The sequence below is a fragment of the Pagrus major genome, chromosome 2 (genome assembly GCF_040436345.1).
Source record: "Pagrus major chromosome 2, Pma_NU_1.0".
Taxonomy (NCBI): Eukaryota; Metazoa; Chordata; class Actinopteri; order Spariformes; family Sparidae; genus Pagrus; species Pagrus major.
This window is the reverse complement of record NC_133216.1, coordinates 6,303,149-6,329,693: the sequence shown is the minus strand read 5'-3', so window position 1 is coordinate 6,329,693 and position 26,545 is coordinate 6,303,149. Positions and strand designations below refer to the sequence as shown.

The following is a 26,545-nucleotide window of genomic DNA, read 5'->3' as shown; positions in this document are numbered from 1 at the left end:
TTTATCAGTGTATCAGTCTGACAGAAAATAAAATGAAAAAGCTATAAACCCCAGCACCTCAGGATTACTTCAGCTACACACCAAAGATAAGATCACAGTCTGCACTTCCTGGAAAAAGAGAAAGAAAACTTGTTTCTGCCTCTTCTTACCTGTGTTCACTTCTCAGGGGAAAAATAAACAGAACTGCCAACATTTTAAAATTACACCTCAGTAACATTATTCACAAGAAAAGATGGATCTCATCTGTATCTTTTTGACACTCTATGGGTTGTTGATCAGTTTAAGCTAATAGGTTTCAACCTGTTCAGAGATATTTTGCATTCACCACGTTAGAGGATTGACCAGCATATTATAGCAGAGGCAGTCTGCCTCACCTCAAATAAAGACATTCTGTGCTAATGTAGAGGAATTATTATATCTTTATAAAAATTAACAAGCTATAGATTTAATGATTAAGGCTGCTGTGAAACAGAATATGTAATTTTTGTCACTAGGTGTCTTTCAGTCAAAATAAAATAAGTAGTGTGGGATCATGGGAGTTGTTGTCTTCATTGTAAGTGAATGAAATGCATGGTTACCGTGAGTAAACTCGTGGATTTCTATGGGTTTGAACATTGTTGGAAACGTTGGCAATAATCAAGTACACAACTCAAGAATATATATAACGAAGGTCTTGTCGTTTTTAGTCATTTTAATGCAGAAATGTTACATATTATATCTTTAAGAACATTTTGTGTTGATTAGTTTGTGTCAAACACCACTCCACTGATGACAGTAAGTGATAATCACATTGTACATTCATTTTGGCATATTTACACTCCATAAACATAAAAAATTCCAACTGCAATCAAAATTTGTACACAGGGCTAAATCATATTAAACTCCAGTTGTCCCAATAAAGCTTTAGTTAAGGTAGCTTATCGTAATGTCAAGAAAAAAACGTTCGTTTATTTATTTATTTTTACATAGTAGAGACAAACGGTTGGGCTGAGGAGTTTACCATTAACAACACACAGCTTAAGAGGCAGAAACTCCCTGTATTTAGCATTAGCAGTGATAACTAGCTTGACTAAAAGAAGGAATAAGAGAAGAAGAAGAGAGCCATCATACAGCACCACACACTCATTTATTGAATCGATTGATGAAGAAACACCACAGCACTGACCACGGAGCGGTATGCAGATAAGATTTGCATTTTGTGAAGTCAGAAGCACTGAATAAGCAGACATTTTGTCTTGTTGCAGTAAAAAAGTCACATGTGTGACATAAAAGACAGCTCTCTTTTATGTGTCCCAATGTTCCAGTAAGAACTGACAGTGTGACAGACAGCCAGTATGCACAATACGATACCAGGACACTGAAACCAAGTGGCTTATTACAACCAACATTAATTTGAGTTTATAAGAAAATTTAGCATGCATATTTCCAGAGGAAATACTCCTCTGAAAAGCACGGGAGAGATGCAATGCAAATCCATTTTTCAGCCCTGTGTGTGTGTTTGTGCGTCTGTATGGTGTCAGTCTGGTTGAGGGGGGCGTGGGGCAGTTAGCCTTGCGGCAGTGTCTGTGTTGATGGAGAGAGAGAGAGGGGGCCTGCAGGATCCTGTGTGTCAGCAGCCTGCATGTGAGAGACATTGCCTAGCGGAAGTGCATCACTGGCAGATGTCCAAGAGCCCCCCTCCACTCCCCCCGTTACTCCCCCTTTCCCTTCCTGGTCTATCTTCCTCTTTTGTCTCTGAGCACAGAGAACACAGAGGCCCTTTAAGACAGCCACTGGAAAACACATATGGAGCTGTTGTAATCAAGGCCGCTGTTCTTCCTTTATGCTAATCTATTTTACAAATACAACAGTGATTTTGTTGGTGTGAAATTAACACGTTGTATTGTAGGTTGCTTGTTCTTGCATCATAACTGCTTGCATTGTTGGAGTGTGTACTTTTGCTGTCTTGTCATGTGGTTAACACAAGGGATGTTTATTTACACTCTTGCTCGAGTGACATGCACGTATGCAGATGTAGATTGATTTTGATTGGTTCACATAAGTGTCACTCACCAGTTCTTGAAGTGGGAGGAGCCCTCAGTCTTATAATAGAGTTGTCATGGAGGAGCTCTGCTTCTCTGTTAGCTCACAGAGGGATATCAGCACAGGAAATACGTTGGGGAGGGAGTAAACACCTGCTGTCTCCCCCTCACAGCCTCCGACACACACGCAAACCACACACAACCACAAGCGTGCTAAAGCACAGTAACCTGCTCAAGTAAACAGAGTTTAGTTTCTCTCAAGTCTGTTTGATCAACAGTTGACATCAACTGAAGTCCAGCTGTTGACTGCGTCGCCAAGGTTACATTGTGCATCACACACATTGAGAAATCAAACTGAATCTGTTTATTATTTGAAATGCAGATGGTATCTGTGTTGCTTACATAATAATATAAATTGAAATATAAGTTTATCACTGGCTGCACACATATGATTTGGATGCACTGGCTCACAGCACAAGTGCTTCCTTCTTGCGTACTTTGAATTCTTTTCTTACCTTTCAATCTCTTTTCCCAGGCATGGAAGAAACGCTGGTTCATACTCCGCAGCGGCCGCATGAGTGGCGACCCTGATGTTCTGGAGTACTACAAGAACGACCACTCCAAGAAACCCATTCGGGTCATAGACCTGCACTGCTGCGAGCAGGTGGACGCTGGCCTGACCTTTAAGAGGAAGGAGTTCCAGGACAGCTTCGTGTTTGACATCAAGACCTCAGATCGCACTTTTTATCTCGTAGCTGAAACTGAGGAGGAGATGAACAAGTGGGTCCGCTCCATTTGCCAGCTGTGTGGGTTCAACCAGTCAGACGACAACCACGGTAGGCAACCCTGACCTGTCCAAGCTGCTCTGTCCCTCTGCCACTGCTTCTTTTAATCGCTCTACTATTTTCCTTTTTCCCTTAACCCAGGTTAGGAGTATTGTTGTTCATTTATTAGGCCAGATGAACTGATAAAATCTTGAACCTGAAGCTAAATTGAGCCATCTCTATAAGAACTCTATATTCTTTATTTCTATCTTTCATTTGGGTTAGCTAAGAAAGAGTTTTGGGTCTGCTGTTGCTACTATCTCAAATATAAATTGTCAAACAGCTTCCAGTATTATAATATGTAGTGCTGAAATGAACAGTTAATTATGGGGGAAATGTTGGGTCTCTGTAAATAAATTAATCAAGGAGTATGGTCGAGATTACTTTTATTGTGAATTGGCACTATACAAATAAAGATTGGTTGATTTGATTAATAGAGTATTGGTTGAAGCTTTGGGAAATTGTGTAGGACATTTTTCACAATTTCCTTAATAATAATGTGTTTTAAGTTTATAAGACAAACAAACGGTACAACAAAAATCACCTCCATTTTATTTGTCTCCCACTGTCGTTCCTTGTGTTTTGCTTATTTGGAACAGCTTGCATCTTAATTGTCACAAAAATTCAGCAGCAGAGGTCCAGCCACATTATATCATTGGCAAGAGAATAGAATAGGAACACCCCTGCCAAATAAATAGACACAGAGTTTGAGGGTGTTATGGATTTTTTCTCTTCATTTGTTTTGTTAAAGAAAAGGTTCCTGGATATGGGCCAATTTCAAACTTAGTTGCAGATTTAGAGGCTCGAGTTTGTGTTTTTGACACAGTTTCTGTTTTCTGTTTTTCACTTCTATGCTTCTGTAGAATGGTTTGTTTTATTCTGTGGCTATCATTAATAAAAAATGAAAGAATTGCACCATAAAGCATGTTGGATAAAAGCGCCTGTTGGACAAGATATACTAATGATTATGCAGTAATGTTCCAATGTAAAATGGCTTCTGTCTGAGACAGGGAAGAGCAGTTCTTTCACCTTTGAGCCATAGATTTGCCTTAATTATCTAAATTACACTATGCTGATCTCTTGTTATTTAAAAACACAACTGCTGCACGCACAAAGTGATGACTCAAAATTAAAGATAGCAAACGCCTCTTTATTACCCTTCTTACAGTGAGTGAGTGTCATATCGCTACGGGTGAACGCACTATCAACAGATCTGTTTTCTTTGGATATAAGTTTCACAAAGTGGTGAACTTCGCCTCATCCTTGCTTGTGAACGACTGAGCCTTTCAAGGATGCCCCTTTCATACCCAATCATGATACTATCACCTGTTACAAATCAGCCTGTTTACCTGTGGAATGTTCCAAACAGGTGTTTTTTTCAGCTTTTGACAACTTTCCCAGTCTTTTGTTGCCTCTGTCCCAACTTGTTTGAAATAATGAGCATATATTTACAAAAATCTATGAAACTGATAAGGTAAAGCATTAGATATTGTCTTTGTACTGGTTTCAAATTGAAATTAACCACACGTGTGTGTGTGTGTGTGTGTGTGTACACATATATATATATATATATCAGTATTGTTTATTTGTCCCATCCAGATTGGACTCATGCTGTTTTTTTCCCGCCATCTGGCAGCTGGTGGACCTTAGTTTTTGCGCACATGGTTGATCATCTATGACATGCAACATGTGCAGGTGTGGCATAAAAAAACAGCTGTGGAGAGTTTAATAATACTCACATCATGAGGGGATATCCCTAGTCCAAGTTCAAGAATCGCAAAGTCTCGTACTGACTCTCAAACTGTATCAACTGTAGCCAGCAGGGTGTGGCTGGGAGAATGGGTTGGGGTAGTGAGAGAGTTTATGTCATAACAGCTGCATTAGTGATTGCAGCCCCTTCAGTATAAACATCACATCAGGCCTTCTTGGTCATGTAACTCTGTTTTCCCTGAAAAGTTCAGTTCCTTTTTCTTAGAAACGTCACCAGAAACTGTTGGCTCTCTGTGTTCATCCTAATGCATTTTTCATACTCTATTTTAGTAGGTGGCAACTTATGAGTAGAAATTAGAATTTGTTAGCACCCCTCTGTGTGCTCACTTATTCTCTGAAAAGCCACTCGCAGCTTTTTTCCAAGCAAAATTAGGATTCTCAGCATTATCTGTGCCAGAGGGCTGTGATTGAGAAGTGTGTTTCAATGCTCTAGATAGGCGTGAAAATTTGATGCAACTCCTCTTAGAAATATGATATAAGCCGCCTCTCTTCTTAAAGCACTCAGTATTTTTAAGTGCGTGAGTAATAGTAGGTTTTTCCATGTGTGTGTGTAAATAGTTAACCAAACATCCTGGAGACAGTTGTATTGTATGTTTTTCTTTCACGTACATCATGTTTCCCTCAAGGGCATAGCTGCTTGATTTACTAGTGGTTCCCTATTACGTCATTACCACTGTCTTAAGAGTAAGGAAAAGCAAATAAATATATTTTGAAAAGCAGCATATGCTCTGAAATGATTGACCCTTCAGCTGATTGTGTTCGTTCACTTAGAAAGATCTTCCTGGCATCTGTTTAATTTTCTACTCTATCTATCTATTTGTCTGGAACAGACTCAGGCGAAAACACACACGTATCTTGAGATAAGTCCACAAAGCATGTACCTTCCTTTTCCAAAGAATATGTTGTTGACTTCTATGCAGATCCATCCCTTTGTGTAGCTCCTGCCTACTCCCTTGTGTGGTGTCAGGTTGTTGTCAGTGTGGCAGTGGAAATAAATACTCAACTCTTCTGAACTGTTTTCATCAACATCTGCCTAGTGTAGAGCTAGCTAGTGCTTTGTATATATTATTGCCCAAATGGAAAACTAATAAGACTGCTTGGTTGAATCTAGTCTTATAAGATAATGCAAAAGCACATTTATTACAAGAGCTAGTCATAATCCTTGTCACATCTGTTTTATAGTATCTATATAGCCTTTATAACATGAGGAATGAGTTCATTACCAAAATTGTTGTCGATCGGTTTTCTAATGATCAACTAATCAAGTAACTGACTAGCCATTCCAGCACTGCTTGCAAGGAATGAAGCAAAACAGTGCACATTTTATGACGAAATCAAAGAAAGCTTCCTGGTTCCTACAGTCACAAAGTAACAAGTACCATTTTGACAACACCTTCTTGTCATGTGGAAATTCCCAGCACAGTTGGAAAGTGCTGTTGCTCAATCCGACTGGCAGAAAGGACCTGTTTATAAAAAGGTGTGCTGATGCTGAATTTGATGTCAGAGAGCATGTGTGTGAGTGTTAGAAAGAGTATGTGAAAGGAGATCACATCCTGCCTGCATCAGTATTCCTCCCGCACCGATCTTGATCTTTGAGCCTGAACACACAGCGCTCATGGAGCCGAGCCACGGTTTCACACCAGCAACACATTATCTGTTGTTTCACACACTTTTATCAGTTGATGCCGATTCTTTTACTTCTGGCTTTTGTGATTATAGTTTGTTAAAGTGACTCAGATATACGGATGGTGATTGGAGCTAACAGAGGATAACTGTGAACAAACATCTTTAAGCAGTAAAGATATGTTGTGGGTTTTCCTCTTGGCAAACAGCTACAGGTCTGAGGCAGTGTGTCATCTAACAGACCGGGAATTCCCTCTTTGAAAGAAAACAAACCAGGTTGGAAAACAAAACCTTGAGAAGTAAGTTCCCTTTATGCAAATGTTACACAAGAGTACAGAGACAAACAGAAGAAGCACAAGTACTGAAAATAGCATGTTTGTTTTCATACAGAGCCAGACAGAAGGTGTTAACGAGACTCAAACACATCAGCCTGCGTGTCTGAGAATCATATTGATTGTGTTTTGCAGCCATAATGTTACGCACTGTACACAATGTCATATTTGTTGTTCTTGTACAGCCGCAGTGCCAATGGGAAGTCTAAAATTATTGTGAAAGGGATTAACCAGGCTTAGCCAGACAATAGCAAGTCCTAAGGAGAGTAAAGTGTTTGTGTCTCTCAGAGGAGTTTGTTGAGACTTTGGCAGCATCAGTTATATAAGAACCTTGATCTGAACTTACCTTTTTGGCCTCTGCTGCCAGTAGTGAGCTGCCTCTTGGGGCTGTGAGGAAGGTTGGCCAAGGGCAGCACATGACAGCAGCTCATTGTTACACAACGCAACTCTCTCTTTCTTTCTATCTTTCACTACATCTAATTTTGTTTTTCTCATACACACAATTTTTCACACATGGTTATACATACACACACAGCAGCCATTTGACACTGACCTCGGATTACATTATTTCAGTTATGAGTGCTAATGTTTATGGTGTTGGAATGCTCCTATTTTACTTTGAACACATTTGCGAATATATATTTAAATTTTTTTTTTAGGTTTTAACAAAAAAAATAGAATTAAAAAATAATTTCACTACAGTTGCAATGGGTAAAAAAACCCAACTCAATTAATCATCTTGGTGGACATAGAGCTAGTCTATAAGGAAATGCAGCTGAAAAACATGTCTTTACAAAAGAGCCTCTGTTACTCTCCAAAGAATACACTATTACACAGTTTGTGTACTTAATTTCTTAAGTAAGCACTTCCTGGTAAACTGTCCAGTGAGAACTCTCTTTTGAATGCTTTGAGCAGCACAAATGGCCTTGGAGTCTTAAAGGAGGATATCTTAAATTCCTGGCAAATATAATTAAATCTATCCGTTTCTGAGGTCTTATTTATGCAGATCTTTTTGGTTTTATTCAAGGAACAAAAAAACAAACAAGCATCAGTTATGTACGGCATATTTATACTTACTTACATGCATACATAGTACATACAAATATACACATTCCCTCTACTTTGGCTTCTGACTCTCTCTACACATGCACAGCCGCCCTCTCCCTTCCCAAAGTGCCCTTCGTCTGCATTGATTTTTGTTGAAATAATGAGACTCCATGGCACTGGAAGGTCAGGTTTCTGCTGCCACAGAGCTGTCTAAGAACGGTTCGCTGTTGCTGCCACTGCCATGCATCTCACAATATGACTAGCAGCATCTGAAGCATTGCTGGAGACCAGAGACTTGAGAATACATTGTGCACGTCAATCATTAAAATCATCAAAGAAGTGTGCCGTGATTTCTGTCTGTAGCAATGAAGAAATCCTACAGAATTGAGATGTTCAAGGATATGCAAAATTAATATCTTGTTTAGGTTTAGTCTTTACAAGTGAAATTGGACAGCAGTGGGCATTAATAACCAATCATTATAGCCCATCTGATCATTTTCTTACACAAACACGTACTCACCAAGTTATATGTTTTTCCTAGTTCTCATAATCTGTTGTTGGGTGTTAGCCCTGTTGTTATCAGATACTGATGGCTGGGTGTGTGGCGTGTGTCTGCACCCAGGGAGACCCACCCCCGAGCACAATCTAATGAATGGAACATCATCTCGTCAATCACGGGCTTTGTTCTGTTCTCTCCCAGCTGTTTGAACTCTGAGACAAGGATAATCTCAACCAAGGCATGAGGTTTTTACTTGTCAGCAGTCCTCTTTTTCTGTTGTTTTTTTTTATGTTCCCTCTTTTGCATGGCGGCTCCCGCTCTGTTTTGTTTTCCTCCTCTTCAATTTGTCTGTTTCCCTGGCTGTCCCTTGGGAAAAAAAAATCATAAGTCAGTATTGTTTTTCACTTTAACTGTTGGCCTTAAGAGAGTGAGAAATGGAAAAAAAAGAATAACTACTAAATCAGCATTTCCAACAGCAGCCTCAGCAGTTTTTTGTCATATAGGCACTGAAAACAGATTAGATTTATTCAAACAAAATCTTTCACAGTGGGTTCACATTAAACCCTATGTGTGGAGCCAGATTGATGATTTGTTGACTGCAGATGTACTTCTCAGTAGCACTTAAAAATATGTCTGGGAGAAATTAATCAGCATCATAGTGATTGTGACCTTGCCATCAAGGTTTCCAAAACAATGAAAATGTTGAGGAAATATTGTAATCTATTCAAAACTTCCCCTTTTCCTCATTCTTACATAAGAAGGCAGATATTTGTGCTGAAATCTCAACTTACCAACAATGATTAAAGAGGAACCTACGTGCAAGATAGTAAAGTTGTGGCCACTGTTTACTTTTCTCTTCAATAGTAGCAATGCTGAAGAAAAGTCAGTTAAAATGTGACCGGTGTTTGCAACACATAAACCTCCTTTGACAGGAGAGGAATTTCACTAAATGAGAGGAATCAAAGAATCAAAGCAGTTGTGTGATGTTGTAGATTAGCAGAAACTGTTGTATTGTAAAATTTGTTGTGTTGCACTTAAGTACAGCATTAGAGTATATGTATGTAGTTACTTTCCACCACTGGAAATCTAGTTTCATATCTTAATTCATGTACTTTCATGAACAAATGTATTTTGAAGAATCAAACTATCTTCAAATAAAACCTGAAAATGCAGTCCAGTATCTGGTTTTGAAGATTTTATGCCACATACATTACTGCTAATCTCTGTGGATTTACTGCATGTGTACAGGTTCTGAATGTATGTGTAGCCATTCATATGTAAGTTGGCATCAGCTCAATTGCTCAAATGACAGGTTCAGTTCTGGCTTGTAGCTAAGCCAATCACTCTAATTGATGGCTGCCACCCAGCCTATATTCATATGGAAACTGCAAACGGACTGTTTTGGAATGGGATTTTTCTTTAGCCAACTGTTTGTACGCAATTCAGCTGCTGTAGGTAGATGTTTAGACCAGTCCTCAGCTGTAATCAGCAATTTGGAGTATAATCTTCTTTCCGTCATGCAGAGAGATCTCCCTCCTCCGTCACACTATTACATTCACTGTAATTGGTATGCTGGTACTGTTAGTGCAGAGCTGCCTCCTCTGTACAGTAGTGCACAGATATTCCATGTAACTGTTTAGATGCAAAGACGTTTATGTGGGCAGCTGTTTACCGATCTACAGCATGGCTGCCTGTCTAAAAAAACAAAAAAGGCACTTATAGGTTTATTGGAGTGATTGTATGCATCCTGACTAGATGACTAGTGTTTATTGCAAATGAAGAGCATACAAGTGTCACATTCTCAATTCATCTTGACTTCTGTGTTTCCACACTATCTTCCCATTCTGTAATGCACTGTGTTGTCAGAGCAGACTATCCTTTTTTTTGCTTTGTTGGCTGCAATCAGCTGCACAGCCCTTTCCAGGTAAGCCTAGCATTTTTTCCAATGAGAGAATGAAAACCAACACTCAACCTCCACCGCAGTTGTCTTGACTTTTCATGTGTCCACCCTACTGTTGCACAGTTACAGTGTTTATCCACCCAGTGCTCTGCAGAAATGAATTCGCAGCATTGAAAATGAGCTGCTGTTTCAGATTTAACCCAACTCTGATTCATTGGACCTTTTAGGTGATTGATCAGTCCAGCGTTTTGAGGCAAATTGATGTCACAGTGTGGTCGAGGGGCGGTGATCACATGACACTGCAGAGCAGGCAGGCACAGGGGAGTAATGTGATCAGGGAATGCTCCTGTGTGTCTGCTCTGCTTAATACTCTTCTGAGCTGTTTTCAAGGGAGAATGAGACAGCCATGTCACTTTGTTCACTTCAGACTAAGTAGCAGAGCGAGGGCACCATTTTCCCTCTTCCTGTTGAGTGTCACACTCTCTCAGTGCTAACAGCTCTCCTCAGTGCCTACCTAACCCATCTCTGCTGCAGCTAGCATCTTCTTTATCCAGTTATGTCATTCTCATGGAAAGCTCCCAACCCCCACTAACCACACATGCAAATGGACCCCACTATGTGGCCTTCTGGGACTCAGTGTTGCTTTAAAGAGCCACTAATCCAGCAGATCCATGCTGGACTACAAATAATGTATCTTTATACTTGGAATCAGAAGTGAAGAAACCTTAATATTTGAGTTATTTAGCTGGCTCTTTTCCAAGTTGACTTAAACTAAATGAGCAGGTAGAGGCCTTTTTCAAGAGCACCCACGGGGGGATCAAACCTATTGCCTGACCTTTGCTTCACAAGATGGCCTCCCCCATCGCCAGGCCACCCTGCAGGTCCTTGACATATCTGGGGTTAATATGCAACACTCATTCTAGCTGTCTCAGGCCTGGGGCTATATTTTTAAATCCAATCTCATATGAAACCATTAAGGAAATTACATTTTTCTTGTACTCAAATTGAAGGCAGGTGGACAGCATGTACCTTAGATGATTATCTTTCATGGAATATTTAAGGGATGATTGCACTCCCAATGAAAAGCCTGCAACTGCTGCAATTCAAACACTTCCTACTTCCTTTATGTTTCCATCAGACGCCCTTCAATTCAATAGGTCAGTGGTATTTTCTATTTATATATCTCATTTCAGATCAGATTAGATTATCATATGTCCTCGTCTAATTCTAGCCGGACTGAGAGGAAATGAGCACCCTACAAAGACGTTCTTGTCCTTGGTGATCCAGCAGGGTTCTAATTTTGGCCCCCTGAGACCAGCAGCCGGCTTCTATTAGATTATAGCCACAGAGCAGATGAGACAGTAGGTGATGTATTATAGAGCGTAATTGGAAAATTGCTCATGAACTTAGGTGCTCTTTGACCCAGTATAGCCATATGTCGTTCACCAAGCAAAAGGGGTCTTTTTAATGCATTGCTGTTGATAGTCTGATGTTTGTTTCAAGCCGAGGAATGTCGTGGGAAAAACTCTTTGTCTCTTTTAACTGGCTTGTTTGATGTTTGAAGCTTCAGCTCAGTCTTTGAGAAAACTGTTTCTGGTAGTGACATTGGGCTCAAAGGAAACTGCAGCTAGCCTTTATTTTACTTGTGCCAGTCCCTCCCAGTTTTTTTCCTGTTTCTAAGATGTATTATGATAAATTACTTCTCACTTTGGTTAATAAACATTTTACCACCTTACATTGAGTGTCACAGTGCACCTCAGGGTTTCAGCTTTTTTATTTTCTGCTCTTTTCTCTATTTCTGTGTTGTGGTTCTCCTGACTTGATGGAATTGCTTCCCAGTGGTAACATACATCATCAGACCCATTAGTGTCAGTGATGAGCCATGTAGGCTATTCCATCAGCAGGCCGGACCAGTCGTCTTTCTGCTCCTCCTGATTCTTCTGACAGTCATGTGCGGCCGTTAATCAAAAATTATCCAGGGCACACAGAAAAACATAACACATTAATAAGATTACATTTTACTTTTTGCTTTTGAAGTTTTGTTGTGTCCTCGGCATTTTGATCACCAGGCCTGCATGTGTTTTTCCATGCAGCTCTCCTCTCTGGCAGGGGGGGTGAACTGTCTTTCTACAACAAATCAATATATCTACCCATGTTAGTGGGCCTAGTACTCACCGCACTGGATGAAAGCTTTTACAAAGCTTTTTGTGGAGAAAGGAGATGATGCCTAACCAGCCTAGGGAGAGTGGAATGGCTCAGAACAATGGTGTAATTGAGGCTCATTGGGGGGAGTCCCTGCCTGTGTGGCTGTGGGCATGAGCATCTCACTGATGTCCACTGGTCTGGAGACCCCACAGCAGAGGCCTTTTTTCCCTCAGGCATGGATGTGACCTCATTCAGCTAGCTGGGCTCCAGAATACCCCCCACCCTCCAAACCATCCCTCATGCATACACACATGCTCACACACCACATTTGTATTTTCTGTTTTTCCCAGTGGCTGTGGTCCTTCTGTATGGCCAGCTCACATCATGACTCACAGAACATTGCCCTCTTCTTAAAGGGCAGTTTGATCCATAACATGCTTTGTAAAGGTCTGACAAAGAAGGAGGAGGAGAATGGTGGTGAATAAGCAAAATCCTTGTGTGTCTGTTAGGGCTGCAAATAACAATTATTTTCATTGTCGATTAATCTGCCGATTATTTTCTAAATTAATCGATAAGTTGTTTGGTCTATAAAATGTCAGAAAATAGTGAAAAATTTTCATCCTAGTTCCTCAAAGTTCAAGGTTCAAAGTTCTTCAAATGTCTTGGCCTGTCAATCCAAACCACAAAGACATTCATCATAATATGGTATAAGACAAAGAAAATCAGGAAATCTCCATATTTGAGAGGCTGAAAACAGCCTTCTCTGCCATTTTTGCAAGAAAAAATACTTTGGCTATTTGTTGTTAGTGAAAACAGTGGACAATTATTTTTTCGGTCAATAGACTGATCGATAAATCATCTAATCGATTAGTCAACTGATTGTTGCATTTCTAGCATCTGTTAGAAAAAAGTGAAAAGCGGGAAGCTAATTTTCAGATGGGATTTGAATTAGAGCTGAAGTAATAAATAAATTGTTTAGTTGTTTGATAGAAAATCAGTGTGTAATGATAAAAAATAAAGTGTTTATGCATATTATATTCTTGTAAATTGAACATCTTCACCTTAGTCTCTTAATCTTACTTGAAAATCCCAAATTTTCCATAAATGAATCCACTATTTAAATAAAACTATTTCAAACTGCAGATGCAAATGATTATCTCATTTTCCTCAAATAACCTCACACAAAACCTTGCCTTTACTGTACTGTGAAATATAGAGATTATCAGTAGAATCTGATTGATGGAGGTTTTTTCCTCTCTCCCATCAGCTAGTGTTGCACACAACATGGGTCGATGGATCAGTGGGCCGCCCACTCTCTACTCCTACAGCTCAGTTTGCGCCTCCTCATTTTGGCCCCGTGCCATGTCTATTTGCAGCATCCCCATCTCAGATATGTCTTTTCCTTGTAGCCTTTCAATGCAGATATCAGGGATGTCACACGGAAAAATTAAGACTGCAAGACCATGTTGTCCACACAGTCCCAGTGTTCAAAACAATGGCCAGCTCAATAAAATCAAACAAAGCACATTGATCCTGGCCAAAAGGGATAACTTGGATCATGTGCTGTGGAACTGCTTGTACCCTGCAGCTAAAAAAAAAAAGCAGAAGGATACTGTTTTCTCTTCTCCCTTGAGACAGATCCCTCTTTTCTATTGATTAGAGAGCAGACAGAAAGCTACTGAATACAAGTCTCCATGCAAGGCAAGGTCATGCAAAGGCTTAAAACCATCAAATGAATTACACACTGCCCTCTGACTTCAAGGATTGTGACAACAAATGGAAAATGTTTTGGGGTTAGTATTTGTGTGATTGTTACTTTCTGTAGCATTAGATTGCACAGCATGTCCAATCTGCAGAAAACCGATTTTAGATTTCAAGCCAAGCCCAAGATGGTTAGTAAAAAAAAATTAAAAGAAACATATTGTGGTTTAAACAATCAATAACTCTAATTTCTTCTGTCTGCAGATGGCAGGTTACACCATATGCCCCGCTCGGTCGGGGCAGATGTCACCGGCTCGATGGCTCCTCTGACTGGAGAACGCAAGTCCTCTGCCCCCATCCACTCCAGCCAGCCAGTCCTCTTCACCTTTGATGAGCCTGTGCGCCACACACACCACAGCTCCCTGTCCAACAGTGCGCCCCAGGACTACCTCCTCCTCCACCAGTGCATGAGCAGGAAGACAGAGAGTGCACGGTAAAGGTCACGACCCTCAAGCGTCCTGTGTCAGTTTCCTGTTATCCGTTAATGCAGGTCAACATACAGGTTTACAGCACTTCCTCCGTTTAGAAGCCCCCAAGAGCTACTACTGTTAGGGGTGTGTATGTACATACACACACTGCCTTGTGTGTATGTACATGTGCATGATAAAGAAAGATTATACTGCATCTTACAAGTGTTCTGATTGAGGAAGTGCCAATTATTATTGATGATAATAAAACTGAATATGATATATATGTGAATATTCTAACTAAAACAGTCATAAATGAGTGATAGATCATCTTCAACAAATGTTTCTGTGAGTATGGCAGGTAAGTCTGAGTCCAGAAGCCTGAGAAAATGACTAAACAAACAAGTTATTTGTTATTAACTAAAATTCTTTTGTATGATTTGAGTCAAAATGATAAAATATCACAGGATCTTTTTGATATGGATTTAACTCAGAGTATGTCATTTTATTTTGCAATACTGATAATTATTTAAAGATAAAATAAAATAAAATAATCAAATTGCATTTTCTATTTTTAAAACAATCAATTATTTAAACATTGAAACAACACGACAACACAATATGCACAAGTCTAGGAGGTGTGAATACTTGAGCAGCTGTATGTGGACATGCATGCCTATCTCAGCTTTATGCTAAGCTAGAAAAACAAAGGACCAAGCATTTATGTTAAATGCACTCCTGAGTTTTACATTAACATTCACCTCACCTCCTGCTGCCGTCATGCCTGCTTCCAAGAGTCAAAAGGCAGCTTTAATAATGATGCCATTCAGCAGATAGCCCGGCACAGTAGATGATCAATGAGGTTGAGGCTGCAATTCATCACCCCTATAGGTTTGGACTCGCACGGGGTAGAACTGCCCTCTCAGCCACACGATTTGCACATAAATCTGCTGTGTTGGACCTCTGTGAAACCCAGGAAATCAAACCTCACAATCCATCTCATCAGCTTTATGTGGAGATTTCTGTCACTCCCTCACCAGCTTCTGCACTGTGGGCCTGCTAATTAAGACAGGCATCTGGTGGTGGGATATGATTCACGTCAGAGTGAAACTCCACTCGTCTGATGACCAATGTAATCTAGACAAAAAGCCCCCATACAGCCACAATGATGGAAGGCAGAGTAATTAACAAAATTATTGATTGATGATTGAAATCGTAGGGAGACAGAAGAAGAATTGATGAAACATAGTATGCAATGGAGTCAGAGAGCAAAGTGTTATGCCAATATTAATTGTATTACTTTGATGCATTACTCATTTAAATCTTTACATTTATAATCAAGATTAAACAGAACCATTAGAAACCTGCAGTGTAGCTAACAGAAACTCATGGAACCTTAAAGAGATTAGTACAGACATAAAGAAACGACTCATTGAGAAAATCTTATCGTTGCATTGGCCAACTAAGTCGGACCATTGGTCAGCTAACTGGCTAGAAATGTCTAAGCTTGTAGGGCTGCTCTAGTTGGCACTCAAGGTCAAGCTCTACAGAGGAGCCAGAATAAATGAGGCATGTCCCGAGGGTGCCTAACCAAAGCTGAGAAAGTGTGGGAAAGTCAGCATTCTCCTTCTTAACATGGATCTTCTCTCCCTGACAACATTCTGCAAACATATAAACAAATCAGCTTTTCAAGGAAATGTTAGAAATACAAAAACTGAATACATATAAATCGCTACAGAGAGGTACTCAGGCCCTGACGGCAAGATCCGTTTTGTAAATGTGTGCTGGGGCCTATGAAGCTTCCTCTAAAGTGCTACAGTGCCATCTAGTGGCTATTTGGGTAATTACATTTAAATTTACATGAAATGTTACTGTAAAATTATTTTGATGAGACAAGGGAGGATTTAGACACTGCAGAATGTGGGCACAATAAAAACTGATAGTGTGTGTATGTCTTTGTTCATGTTGCAGGAGTGCCAGTTTCTCCCAGGCCACACGAAGCAATCTGTTTGTGGGGAGTGACTCTGCAGTGCAGAAACTCTCCCATGGCTTTTCACACTGTCTGAATGGCATGGGTGCTCAGCTGCACGGCTTCTACAGCCTGCCAAAGCCAGGAAAACACCAGTTACCGGGGCATGATGACTCCCCCCAGGAGGCCTGTTACGTGCTTCCGCGGGGTTACAGCTCTGAGGCACCGACTCTCAGCGGTCTAGGTGATGCTGATCTGGAGAACGAGGAGGTTTACACCTTCAAAACGCCCTGCAATGCCCTCGCCACCATGCACAGCAATGAGCGTCCAACGGACAATTATGACCTTCCAACAACACCTGGCTCCTTCTACCAGATCCCCCGGACGTTTGATAAGAATCACAATGCCTTGACACCCTCCAGCTCTGAGTCCTCCTGTGCTCCTCCTCCCAGGCCCCCTAAACCAAGCCAGTCAGAGGGGCAGTGGGGGAGTCCCCACTCAGTAGGAAGCCAGAACGGAGAGGTGACGTCTGCAGTGTCAGTTATCCCACGCAGGAACACTCTCCCTGCTGTCGAGAACATCAGGCTGCACAGAGGTACACTGAATTCAATTAGTGCTTATCTGCTTTCCTAATACGTTTTTCACGCTGCTCCTCTCTTGAAGCACAACCTCAGTTGACTCATAAAGATCTTTTTAAAATCACACATTTCACTTGTTTCCTGTTTTTCAAATGCAAGTCTGACTTGATCAGTCCATTCTCTTGTGGTATTGCAGTGACTTTGTGCTTCCTCTTCCTCCCCCTCTCTTTCTCACTATTTCCCTCTTCCTCTATCTCTCATTCTACTGAGCAGCTGAGCAGAAACAAACGGGCCAGTCTAGCAGACACTGTTCTGTTGAGACGCTAATGAAATTCAAGCTGTACAGCCTGCTCCAGAATGCCTCGTTCCAGGCTGATAAGCAATGAAAAAAAAACACTTGCAGACACAATGCACTGCCTCTTATTATGCTGTGTTCTCTGCTTTGCCAAGCCCATGCTCAGGCCTCGTATAGCTAGTGACAAGAATCGACCTGTGACCCTTGTTAGTGAGGCTACAGGCTGTTCACACACCTGTGCTGCAGAGAGTAATTATAACCCAGTGAAGCATTTAATGAAATGTCACTCGAGTTCTGTTTGTTTCATTAGAAACATGAGTTTACTCCTTGAAATGTCACACATTTTGTCGAAATGTTCCTCTGTTGCTGTGATTATTGTACAATATTTGACTCATGTGGGTTTGTCATTGTGTACTATTTCACTTGAGGGGCACTTTTTTTCCTTTTAGAGTTTATGGCAGTGGTAAATATTGATTTGTTCCTCGACTCTCTCCACAGGCTCCTCCTTTGAAACTAACAGCCATCACCGTCCTATCCATTTCAACAACTCAGGCCAGTCTGTGGAATCTGTCAATGATGGCTTCAGCTCTTACCTGGTGAGTCACTCTCTCCATTTAACTGCACTCCCTCCTCAGACTGCAAAATGCATTTTTACTATCTTTACTCCGATTTAGTTTTGTAGTTTCCCTGCATTACTGAGCCTAGCGAGTCAAAGAGAGTCATGTGACGTCTGTCTCTTTTGACACCAGAGAACCAAAGCCCCTCTGACTCGCTCAGACAGCGGAAACTCAGATGACAACTATGTGCCCATGAATCCTGGCTCGTCGCCACTCAGTGCTGCCCAGGCTGACAGTCCTAAGAATATCTACATCCCTATGAGCCCTGGGCCCCATCACTTTGATTTCCCAGGATTCTCTGCAACATTACCTGCCCGTAAGGGGAGCAGTGCCTCCCTGTGTCACCGGCCCAGCCGTCTCAGTGATGTCACACCACCACCCATCAACCGCAACCTCAAACCTAACAGGAAATGTGAGTTTTTGACAGCAAGTTCTTACTGATCTCAAAGCTTTGGTTTTCATTTCTTTTAATTGCCATTTTTGGCATCAAATCACCTACGAAGTCTGCATTGTTAATTGTTTTTACCAAGACAATGACTTTTGTTGACAGTGTCTGGTCTTGTTTTCCACAGCGAAGCCAACACCTCTTGATTTGAAGAACAATGGGATCATTGATGAGTTGCCATTTAAGAGCCCAGTCACCATGTCCTGGACACGGCCCATGTGAGTCTCATATAAATCATTCAGGATAGGTTATCCAAGGTCACTCATGCACACACATACATACACAGTTTGATGGTACAGATTGGTGCTGTATTTTGTTTCTGCCTGAGGTCAGAAGGTAGAGGCACTCACAGTCCTGTCTGCTTTGCTTCAGGCCCGCTATGAACTCCATGTCCTCCCAGCACTGTCGACCCATTTCTACACAAAGCATCACCAGCACCGACTCTGCAGACAGCGAGGAGAATTATGTGGCTATGGTGAGTCCCAATAGCTGGAGGGAAGATGGGGGGAGCACATTGTGTTCTTTGTTTTAATGATCCACTTGTTTGCGTGCTACGCTTACTCGCTGCACCCTGTGTGAGTGAAACCTCCCTCCTGTCCCCATTAGCAGAACCCAGCGTCTACCTCCCCAGCCGTGAGTGGCACCAGCAGCCCGGCCCCCAGGAAGTGTGGCAACGTGGACTACCTAGCACTGGACTTCCAGCCTGGGTCACCCAGCCCACACAGAAAAGTAAACAGATGAAATTGTAGAGTTAATTTATAATAGCATTTGTTCTTATTTCTACCACAGTGCAGTCTGTCCTCAGGCTAGAGGCTCACTCCTGCCTTATTTATCGTTCCACAGCCCTCAACATCCTCTGTGACCTCTGATGAGAAGGTGGACTATGTGCAAGTCGACAAAGAGAAGACCCAGGCTCTGCAAAGCACCATGCAGGAGTGGACCGATGTGCGGCAGTCTACTGAACCTGCCAAGGGGGTCAAGTCCTGACACTGACCTGTAAAAAAGAAGAACATTTCAATCTTAAGCCAAGCATCTCCAGTATCATGTTTCTATCATTACTATGAATACTGGCTGGGCATGTTTAAGACTGAAATATTTGGACAATAAGCCATAACCTATCTAATGCCTGTTCTCTGTGATGATTTTTACTGCAGTGCACTGCTAACATGCAGGATATCAGGCCATGCAGGTGCAGCACCCTGCCAAAGCTCTTCATGCAGACTGTTATAACAGTGTATGGACAATTAATAATGTGTATGAAAATATCATCCATACTCATTAATCCATCCTTTAGAAACTGCAAGTGTTTCATAAAAGCTGTCTCACACACCCCCCTCTGCAACAGTCAACCATTTTTATTTGCATCTAGCAAGCAATTTACCAGATTGCTGCTGTTTAAAAGAGTAGCAGAGGCTAACTGGTCGATAACCATATTAATATACTGTCAGAGTATGCTTACTGATCTCAGGAATGCCAAGATGCACTCCAATTTTGGCATGCAGGCAGACTCTCTCTTTTCACTTCAATCTATCATTTGTGCTGAGTCTTGCAGAAGCAGTGAAGAGATTATTTTCACTGCGGGCAATCATTTCAGCTTAGCAGTGCATGTCTGGTGAGAGGAGGAGGAGGGAAAAATACAGCCATACAAATGTGTAAAGGCTTGTGTCAGAAGCCCTGGTGATAACTGTACATGCCTCAGTTTCAGTTAAAAATGAGCCCAAACCATGTTTAAAAGCTGTCATGCTGGTTGGCAGGTCAGTTATTTCAATGCAGGTACAAAGTCGTCCAAATGTACAGAATGAAGAAAACAAGACAGACGAGAAGACGAAGCATCTGTATCTATGTAGGTTTGACTTCAGTGGTCATTTCACTTCAGGTTATATCCTAATACATTTCATTGTAAATGTGCACTGACCAAAAATATTATTTAGTTGGAGGGAGTAAAAATAAAGCAGAAGGCGTTCTTTCCAAGGAGTTCAGATATCCTCCCTCTTTCTCTCCATCTCTCCAGAGACCATAAATACAAGCTAAGCAGAAGGAGAATGGCATATTTATGTTTTCTGGAATTCAACCATTCACTGATGTATGTCTTCGGTCTTTGATATTCCACACACTACAGCTACTGCTCCGTCTCTGAAGAGTAATTGTTTTCTGTATGTAAATTATTAATAGAATGACATATTTGCAGTGCATCTTGTTGACTGTTAGAAATTGGATGCACTTGTCTGAGACAAAAAAAAGTGCACTACAGTAATGTAACATTGTGCTTTTCTTGTAAAGGCAACCTGCCACGATGAAGATTTGCCAGTGATCATAGTCACTTAAAAAATAGTTGAGGAAAGAATGTTTTCTTAATTTCCTAAACTCTTCTATTTTGTTAATTTGCCTTATATTTTCATTTGACTGTAAATTTTGCCTTGGAGAAATTTCATTATTCAAAATATTATTCAAGCAAGAGCCATATTATATGTAGGACAACTGAATGATCAGTTTCTAGTTCAACTTAAGTCCAGTATTTAATTGTGGGCTGGAACCACTGAAGGGTGAACCCCTATTAGATCTTAATATGAATAGTCTGGCCATGCAGTGCTAGATGGTATTATTGATTATTTCATTAAGATTTACTTCTTAATGTTTTTCTACCATTTTTACTGCTTTTTGTATTCTTTTTATCATTATTTTCTACTGATAAGTGTAAGCAAGTGATATTCACATGGATGGGGCCAGGCTAAATTAAGCTAAGTTTGTGACAGTGTGTATGTTATTCCTTTTTAAATTTCCAAATTTTATGATCTGTACATGAAATGGGGAGCCTGGCAGTTTGAGTTGCACTGGCAAAGCCCTTCCCAGGCGAACTGTGATTCACAAAGAGCGAGAGAGGAAAGAAAAGACTGAAGAAAAGCCTGTCTCCCTGTCAGTCTCTGAAGTGAAATGGATGTGTAATTTATTATCTAGAGAGACCCGTTGTAAGCAGAAGAGCTGTGTATGTGTTGTGGTAGATTGTGAGTTTTAGTATGTTAAATGACAGCCTGACTGGGCGAGATTGAAAACACTGCTCAGATCTACTGTCAGACTGTCACTGGGTTGACGTACTGTACTAGTAGAGATCATTTTTTTAACCACTGTTATTGCTACTACTGTAAAGCATTTGCCGATTGCTTGTGTGTTAATTTATTAATTTATTGTGCATTTTGCAGTTGATAAATGTAAAAAGGAAAAAAAACAACAACCAAACAAGGAAACCTTCTCTTTACTAACATTGATGTATGCAAACTGTCTTGATTTTGTGAAGCAATATGACAAACGATGCCAGTCTGATGGTAATGTGGTACAGTTCATTTGGGATACGCAAGAATACAAGACTTTGTTATTCCTGTATTATGGTAGACTGTGGACATAGAATAAATCAAGAAGTGAAAGTTTGGTGCTAAGGTTCCTCTTTAAATATAAACCAAAACACTGTTTTCTGGCAGCCACGGTACCATTACTCACCCACATTCTTAATTGGTGCTGTAATGCACAGAAGTTGAATGTCTGCTGCCCCCTGTTGTGTAGGACAGCAGTTGCATTCATTTGCATTGATAAAGTATAAGATGACAGTTTACTGTTGTTTAAGTTGAGGGTTTATGAAAGCTGATACACATACATGTTGTTTGATCAATACTCCTGCCTTATATTTCTTCTTCTTCTATATGCCCTCCCCATAATTTCGTTCTTGAACACAAAAAACAAACAAACCAAAACTACATTTTTACTTAACTCAGAAAGTTATCCATTAAATATTTTATTATGTATACATATATATGGCTAGAAAAAATAATTGGTTCCTCCAGAATCTCTTAAACTCATGTACTTGACAATACATTTCCAGTAATGACCAATGACTAATATGCCATTTCCCCTAAATGAAAAATAAAAATGACTCATTGGATTTAATGTCTTAGTCAACCAAGACCCTTATAACAGATTGCTTGACTAACCCACTAAAAAGGGCAGCTGAAAAAAATAAGATGTGCAATCAAAAGAATAATTCTTTGCTCTAATCACTTGCAGACTGAATTTTCCTACCAATAGATATCAGTAATAGTGATACTGGCCCTCAGGTATCATCTGCTCCATTATGGATTAATCCTCATTATTAACCATTCTGATCCAGAAGGACATCCTTCCAAAATTAATTTCTATGGGTCCTTAAGAAATGTGAGGCTTTGTGAAGTAGCAGGTTTGTAAATCTTTGTGAGCATTACACTATAGAATTATATCTGGATTTCATTCTTTTGACAGACTTCGTATGACGATAATGTAAGATCCTCTATGCACGTTGAAATCTGCACGGTTCTATATTTACATACAACAGCATTTCTACATTTCAGAGTTCTTAGATTTTTAACTCCAATGAAGGGTGATGTGAAATCTGCAATCAAATTACTGAAGTTGAAGCCCACATGACTAAAACTTCAATCGCTACTCGTTTATTTACTAGCAGAGTCTTCTGCAGTTGTGCTGCTATAAATAATTATTTTAATGTTTTCTTATGTATTGCTGCAGGCTGTATTTAGAACAACATCCGTTGTCATGCCCATCTGTTCATGATAATAATAATCTTGTGACTCTTTTGGACAAAGCAGGGGGTGACCAGGGGCTATGATTAAATAAAAGCTGAGCTGTAGTTAGTGCCAGGCTGCCTCAAGACTATCAAAAGCCAAGGAGGGTCAGTCTAATGATTCTGGTATCTGATAAGTGTGCTAAGTCCCACTTCCAGGTCAGCAGAGAGGTCTGAGTGTGGTAATAGATTCCTGAAATGCAGAGCCAACAGGTTGGTGACCACAATAGCCAATCTTTCTTCCACTGTCAAAGTAGCACAGGGGAGGATGTTAAATCCTCGATTAATCCATTATAGTAATAATAATAAGTATTATTATTATTATTGTTATTATTATTGTTATAATCACTATTATTATTCATTTCATTTTAAAAGGGCTGCAAGGAAGGTCAGTGTTGCTCATGTCTTTGGCTCTTTCTGTGTGGACTGCATGAGTCTCCCCATGTTTGTGTGGTTGTCTTCTGGCTGCTACAGTTTCCTTCTGCTTTTACAAAAACATACATCCTGTCTCTGTACGTCTGTGTGATTGCCTGTCTGTAGCTTTAACTCTTAGTGTGCTGAGCTGGAATTCAGTATGTCTTCATCTACTTACTGATGGGTAAGTCTACAACAAACTATGACCCTTAAATTATCAGGAGATGAATGGTTGAAAGTATGTCTGTTACAGTGAATTACCTTATAATTGTGGTGTATAATTGGGGCAGCTGAATATTCATTTTATTTAACTTACAAATGAAAAGCCAAGTATTAAGAAAGTTTACAGTTCACATACAGTAGGTGTCAGGTACAACGGCGCCTTCAGTTTCCAGAAAATAGGGGGCCTCATCTGGACAGCATGTATACAAGCATGTCAGGAGCCAGTCAGCTCTTCTCAGAGGTTATTTGGTAAGTTTGTCTGCTTGTTGTTCCCTTCAGAGAGATGGAGGGATTTGTTTGGGATAAAAGCCATCTTCAAAAACTCGAAATCTTACCAAGTATATTTGTCTGATTTTGAGTCAAAATCTCTCCATATAATTAATTTGCAATATAATCACCTAGAAAGTAGCATTTCAGTGAGAGATGGGACACTTTTAAAACAATTTTCACCTGTTCCACTGGCAGATTATAATATTATTTTTTTTACTTATCGCAAGCAAGAAAAACCTTAATGTCATTTTATTTTTATTTTTTGAGTTAAATTGTCAGTGTGCGTTATAATTGGGCCCTTGTAAATTAGTGAGTGTTTACTGTTTTTAATGTGTAACTTGACTGGCATGCTGACTAGATGGCAGCACATTACTTAGCAGATGGTGCCAGTAAGAGTTTTATTTTTGCAGTCTTGTAGTCTTTTTTCCTAGTGTGACAATGTTATTAAGTTGTTGAATCTTAGTCAATTAGTCAATAGGCCACTTTACCACAACCAAATGGAAGCTTTCTTAGCTCCTAGTTTGGCTGACACGCTTTTGAGATATGTGATGTTGCATTGACCCCCTGTGGCCAACGTTTCATAGGACTTCAAATGTAACTACCTGAGATTGTACCATGTGTTATATTCTAGTTAACTGTTCTGAAAGGCTGTTGATGTTAATCTAGAAACCCCACAGAAAAAATGGAAACCTCTACAGCCTTTTAGTCAAACTCAAGAAACCTTTAAAGCACCTATACAGTAAGTATTAACCACAATCAGAGATATCTAAGCTATCTCTGATATCTCTGACACCATCACAATCTTCGATTCTTTTAAAGTGTAAATATATTATCTACTTCTATCTGCCAATTCAACATTCGTGTTATATTTCATCAACATTAATGAGATCCTGCCCCCCTCCTGGTAAGGTCCATACCCAGCAGGACAGTTCACCCTTCACTCCACTAGAGTGTGCATTTGGACCCCGTTTCGTCCAAACGAGTGTATCATGTCAAAAGAGGAATGTTCATACAATGAGGGTCTGTGTATTGTAGTTCCGCTATTGCCTCGGTGCACCACACGGACAAACGATTGTCAATGGACTATGTGAGACGGATCTCAATCGGTTTATGCAACGGCTTCCTGCGCCTCGGCTGCGTGGTTTTTGACTTGTAATTTGCAACCAGATCCTTGTTATCCGGATGGAAAGAGAAAGACAGAGAGAAAGGACTAATTTCCAAAGAAAAATGCCGTGAGTCTTGAAGTTTCGTGGGTTTTGTGCGTTTGTAGATTCTCCTATTTTGGCGACCAATCGCTCACTTTGAATTTATAGTTGGCCGTCTTACTCTTTTTGGACTATTAAATAAGTGTGGCACGTTTGAGATAAAGTAAGCTGACAATGTGCCAGGGATGTGCCCATCGATGGAACTGAAGTTGTGCGTGCTATGGTTTTGAATCATCCTAGGGATTCATACTGAATATAATTTATCTGTGAGCAGAGGTCGAGTCGTTAAGCAAGAGCGGATTAATTCCAGCTGTGAATGCAGGAGTCTTTCATGTTTGTAAATCATTACCGTTTTAATTATAAGCTGACATAGTAACACCCCTGAGGAAGAAATCACTAATCAAATTCTGTAACGTTTGGACTTTTTAATGCCTCTGTAGAGCATAGTATGAGTTTATACTGACCTTATCTTACTTTATAGTTCAGTGTTTTTTGATATTTTATATTACTATAACATTTTCTATCAGATAAGAAGATAACTGTGCAACATATTTTTCAATAAATATCACAGGCTACATCGTCTTTCCCTCAAGTGACTTAGTGCGTGCAGTACAGTCGTTTTCTTTCCACATGGGATCATAGCTGAGTCCATACGTCTTGTTTTCTTCCATGCCCGTACTGTGGTCCATTATTAGCTCAGTGGACCTCAGTCTCCATAAACTTGTCGGGGACCTGCGGGCATGGGAGAAGCGACCCCTGCTCAGTCTGCTGCAGGGGCATTCGTACCCATGTTGGGTGTCGGTTTAGGAACTATGCCCGGTGGGGTCGGCAACGGGCCGGTGGTGGCCACCTCTAGAGGCTCCGCGGTGCCACAGCTTCACAACGCCATCGTGGAGCGTTTGCGCGCCCGCATAGAGCTTTGCAGGAGGCACCACTCCACCTGCGAGAACCGCTACCAGAGGGGTCAGGCCGAGAGCTCGGACCGGGAACACGAGAATACGCTTCACCTGCTCAACATAGTCCACCAAGGGCCTGGAAACCGAAAGGCAAAGGGCAGCCGAGGATCGAACCAGCAACCTCCAGAGTACAGCAGGGCCAATGGAGAGCAAAAGGGCGCAGAGGGCGAGCAGAAGATTTCCACGCGCATAGCGGTGAGTCTTGGTGAATGAATGAATGATCGTGATGATGATGCTGATAACTAAAGCTTGTGGTAACCTTGACACATATGGTGTGATTATGATTATCATGGTGATGACGTTGAGGATGGTGATATGGCTGCTTATACTTTCGTTGATGAGCAAACACTGAAAGATCTGCACAAACTTACAGGCCAACAAAACTCAGACCATTAAAGATTACATGGCATTTGAGCATTGTGTCAATCTGCTGGCCACAGCTGATTGCTGTTATAATGTATTATGTAATGTTTTCCACATGAATTATTCCAAAAATACTTTGAATCTTAATAAACAAACAGTGAGGGCCCTGTCCAAGCCTACAGGGCAACCAAATCCAGATCAAATGGCCCAAGAGAGTCAGGGAATGTTTTAAAATCAGAGTAATAAACTCGAGGTTCCTGATTTTGCTGATTAAAGGGC

The 26,545-nt window shown here is 40.6% G+C and overlaps 2 protein-coding genes across 3 annotated transcripts in view; both read left to right on the top strand.

Annotated features, from left to right (window-relative positions):
* gab2 (GRB2-associated binding protein 2) overlaps positions 1-21,652 on the top strand; it is a 34,949-nt gene extending 13,297 nt beyond the window's left edge. The window contains exons 2-10 of one of the 2 annotated variants that reach the window (XM_073490411.1): positions 2,557-2,857; positions 14,127-14,355; positions 16,301-16,893; positions 17,670-17,767; positions 17,921-18,200; positions 18,361-18,451; positions 18,606-18,708; positions 18,843-18,962; positions 19,077-21,652. In XM_073490411.1, coding sequence (XP_073346512.1) covers positions 2,557-2,857; positions 14,127-14,355; positions 16,301-16,893; positions 17,670-17,767; positions 17,921-18,200; positions 18,361-18,451; positions 18,606-18,708; positions 18,843-18,962; positions 19,077-19,220 — 1,959 coding nt within the window. In that variant the 3' untranslated portion in view covers positions 19,221-21,652. Of the gene's footprint in view, positions 1-2,556; positions 2,858-14,126; positions 14,356-16,300; positions 16,894-17,669; positions 17,768-17,920; positions 18,201-18,360; positions 18,452-18,605; positions 18,709-18,839; positions 18,963-19,076 lie in introns of both variants that reach the window. The other variant, XM_073490409.1, reaches the window with a different exon arrangement.
* Positions 21,653-24,873: 3,221 nt separating this feature from the next.
* The window catches only part of maml2 (mastermind like transcriptional coactivator 2), a 39,226-nt gene continuing 37,554 nt past the window's right edge, over positions 24,874-26,545 (top strand). The window contains exon 1 of the mRNA XM_073480062.1: positions 24,874-26,098. Coding sequence (XP_073336163.1) covers positions 25,688-26,098 — 411 coding nt within the window. The 5' untranslated portion in view covers positions 24,874-25,687. The remainder of the gene's footprint in view (positions 26,099-26,545) is intronic.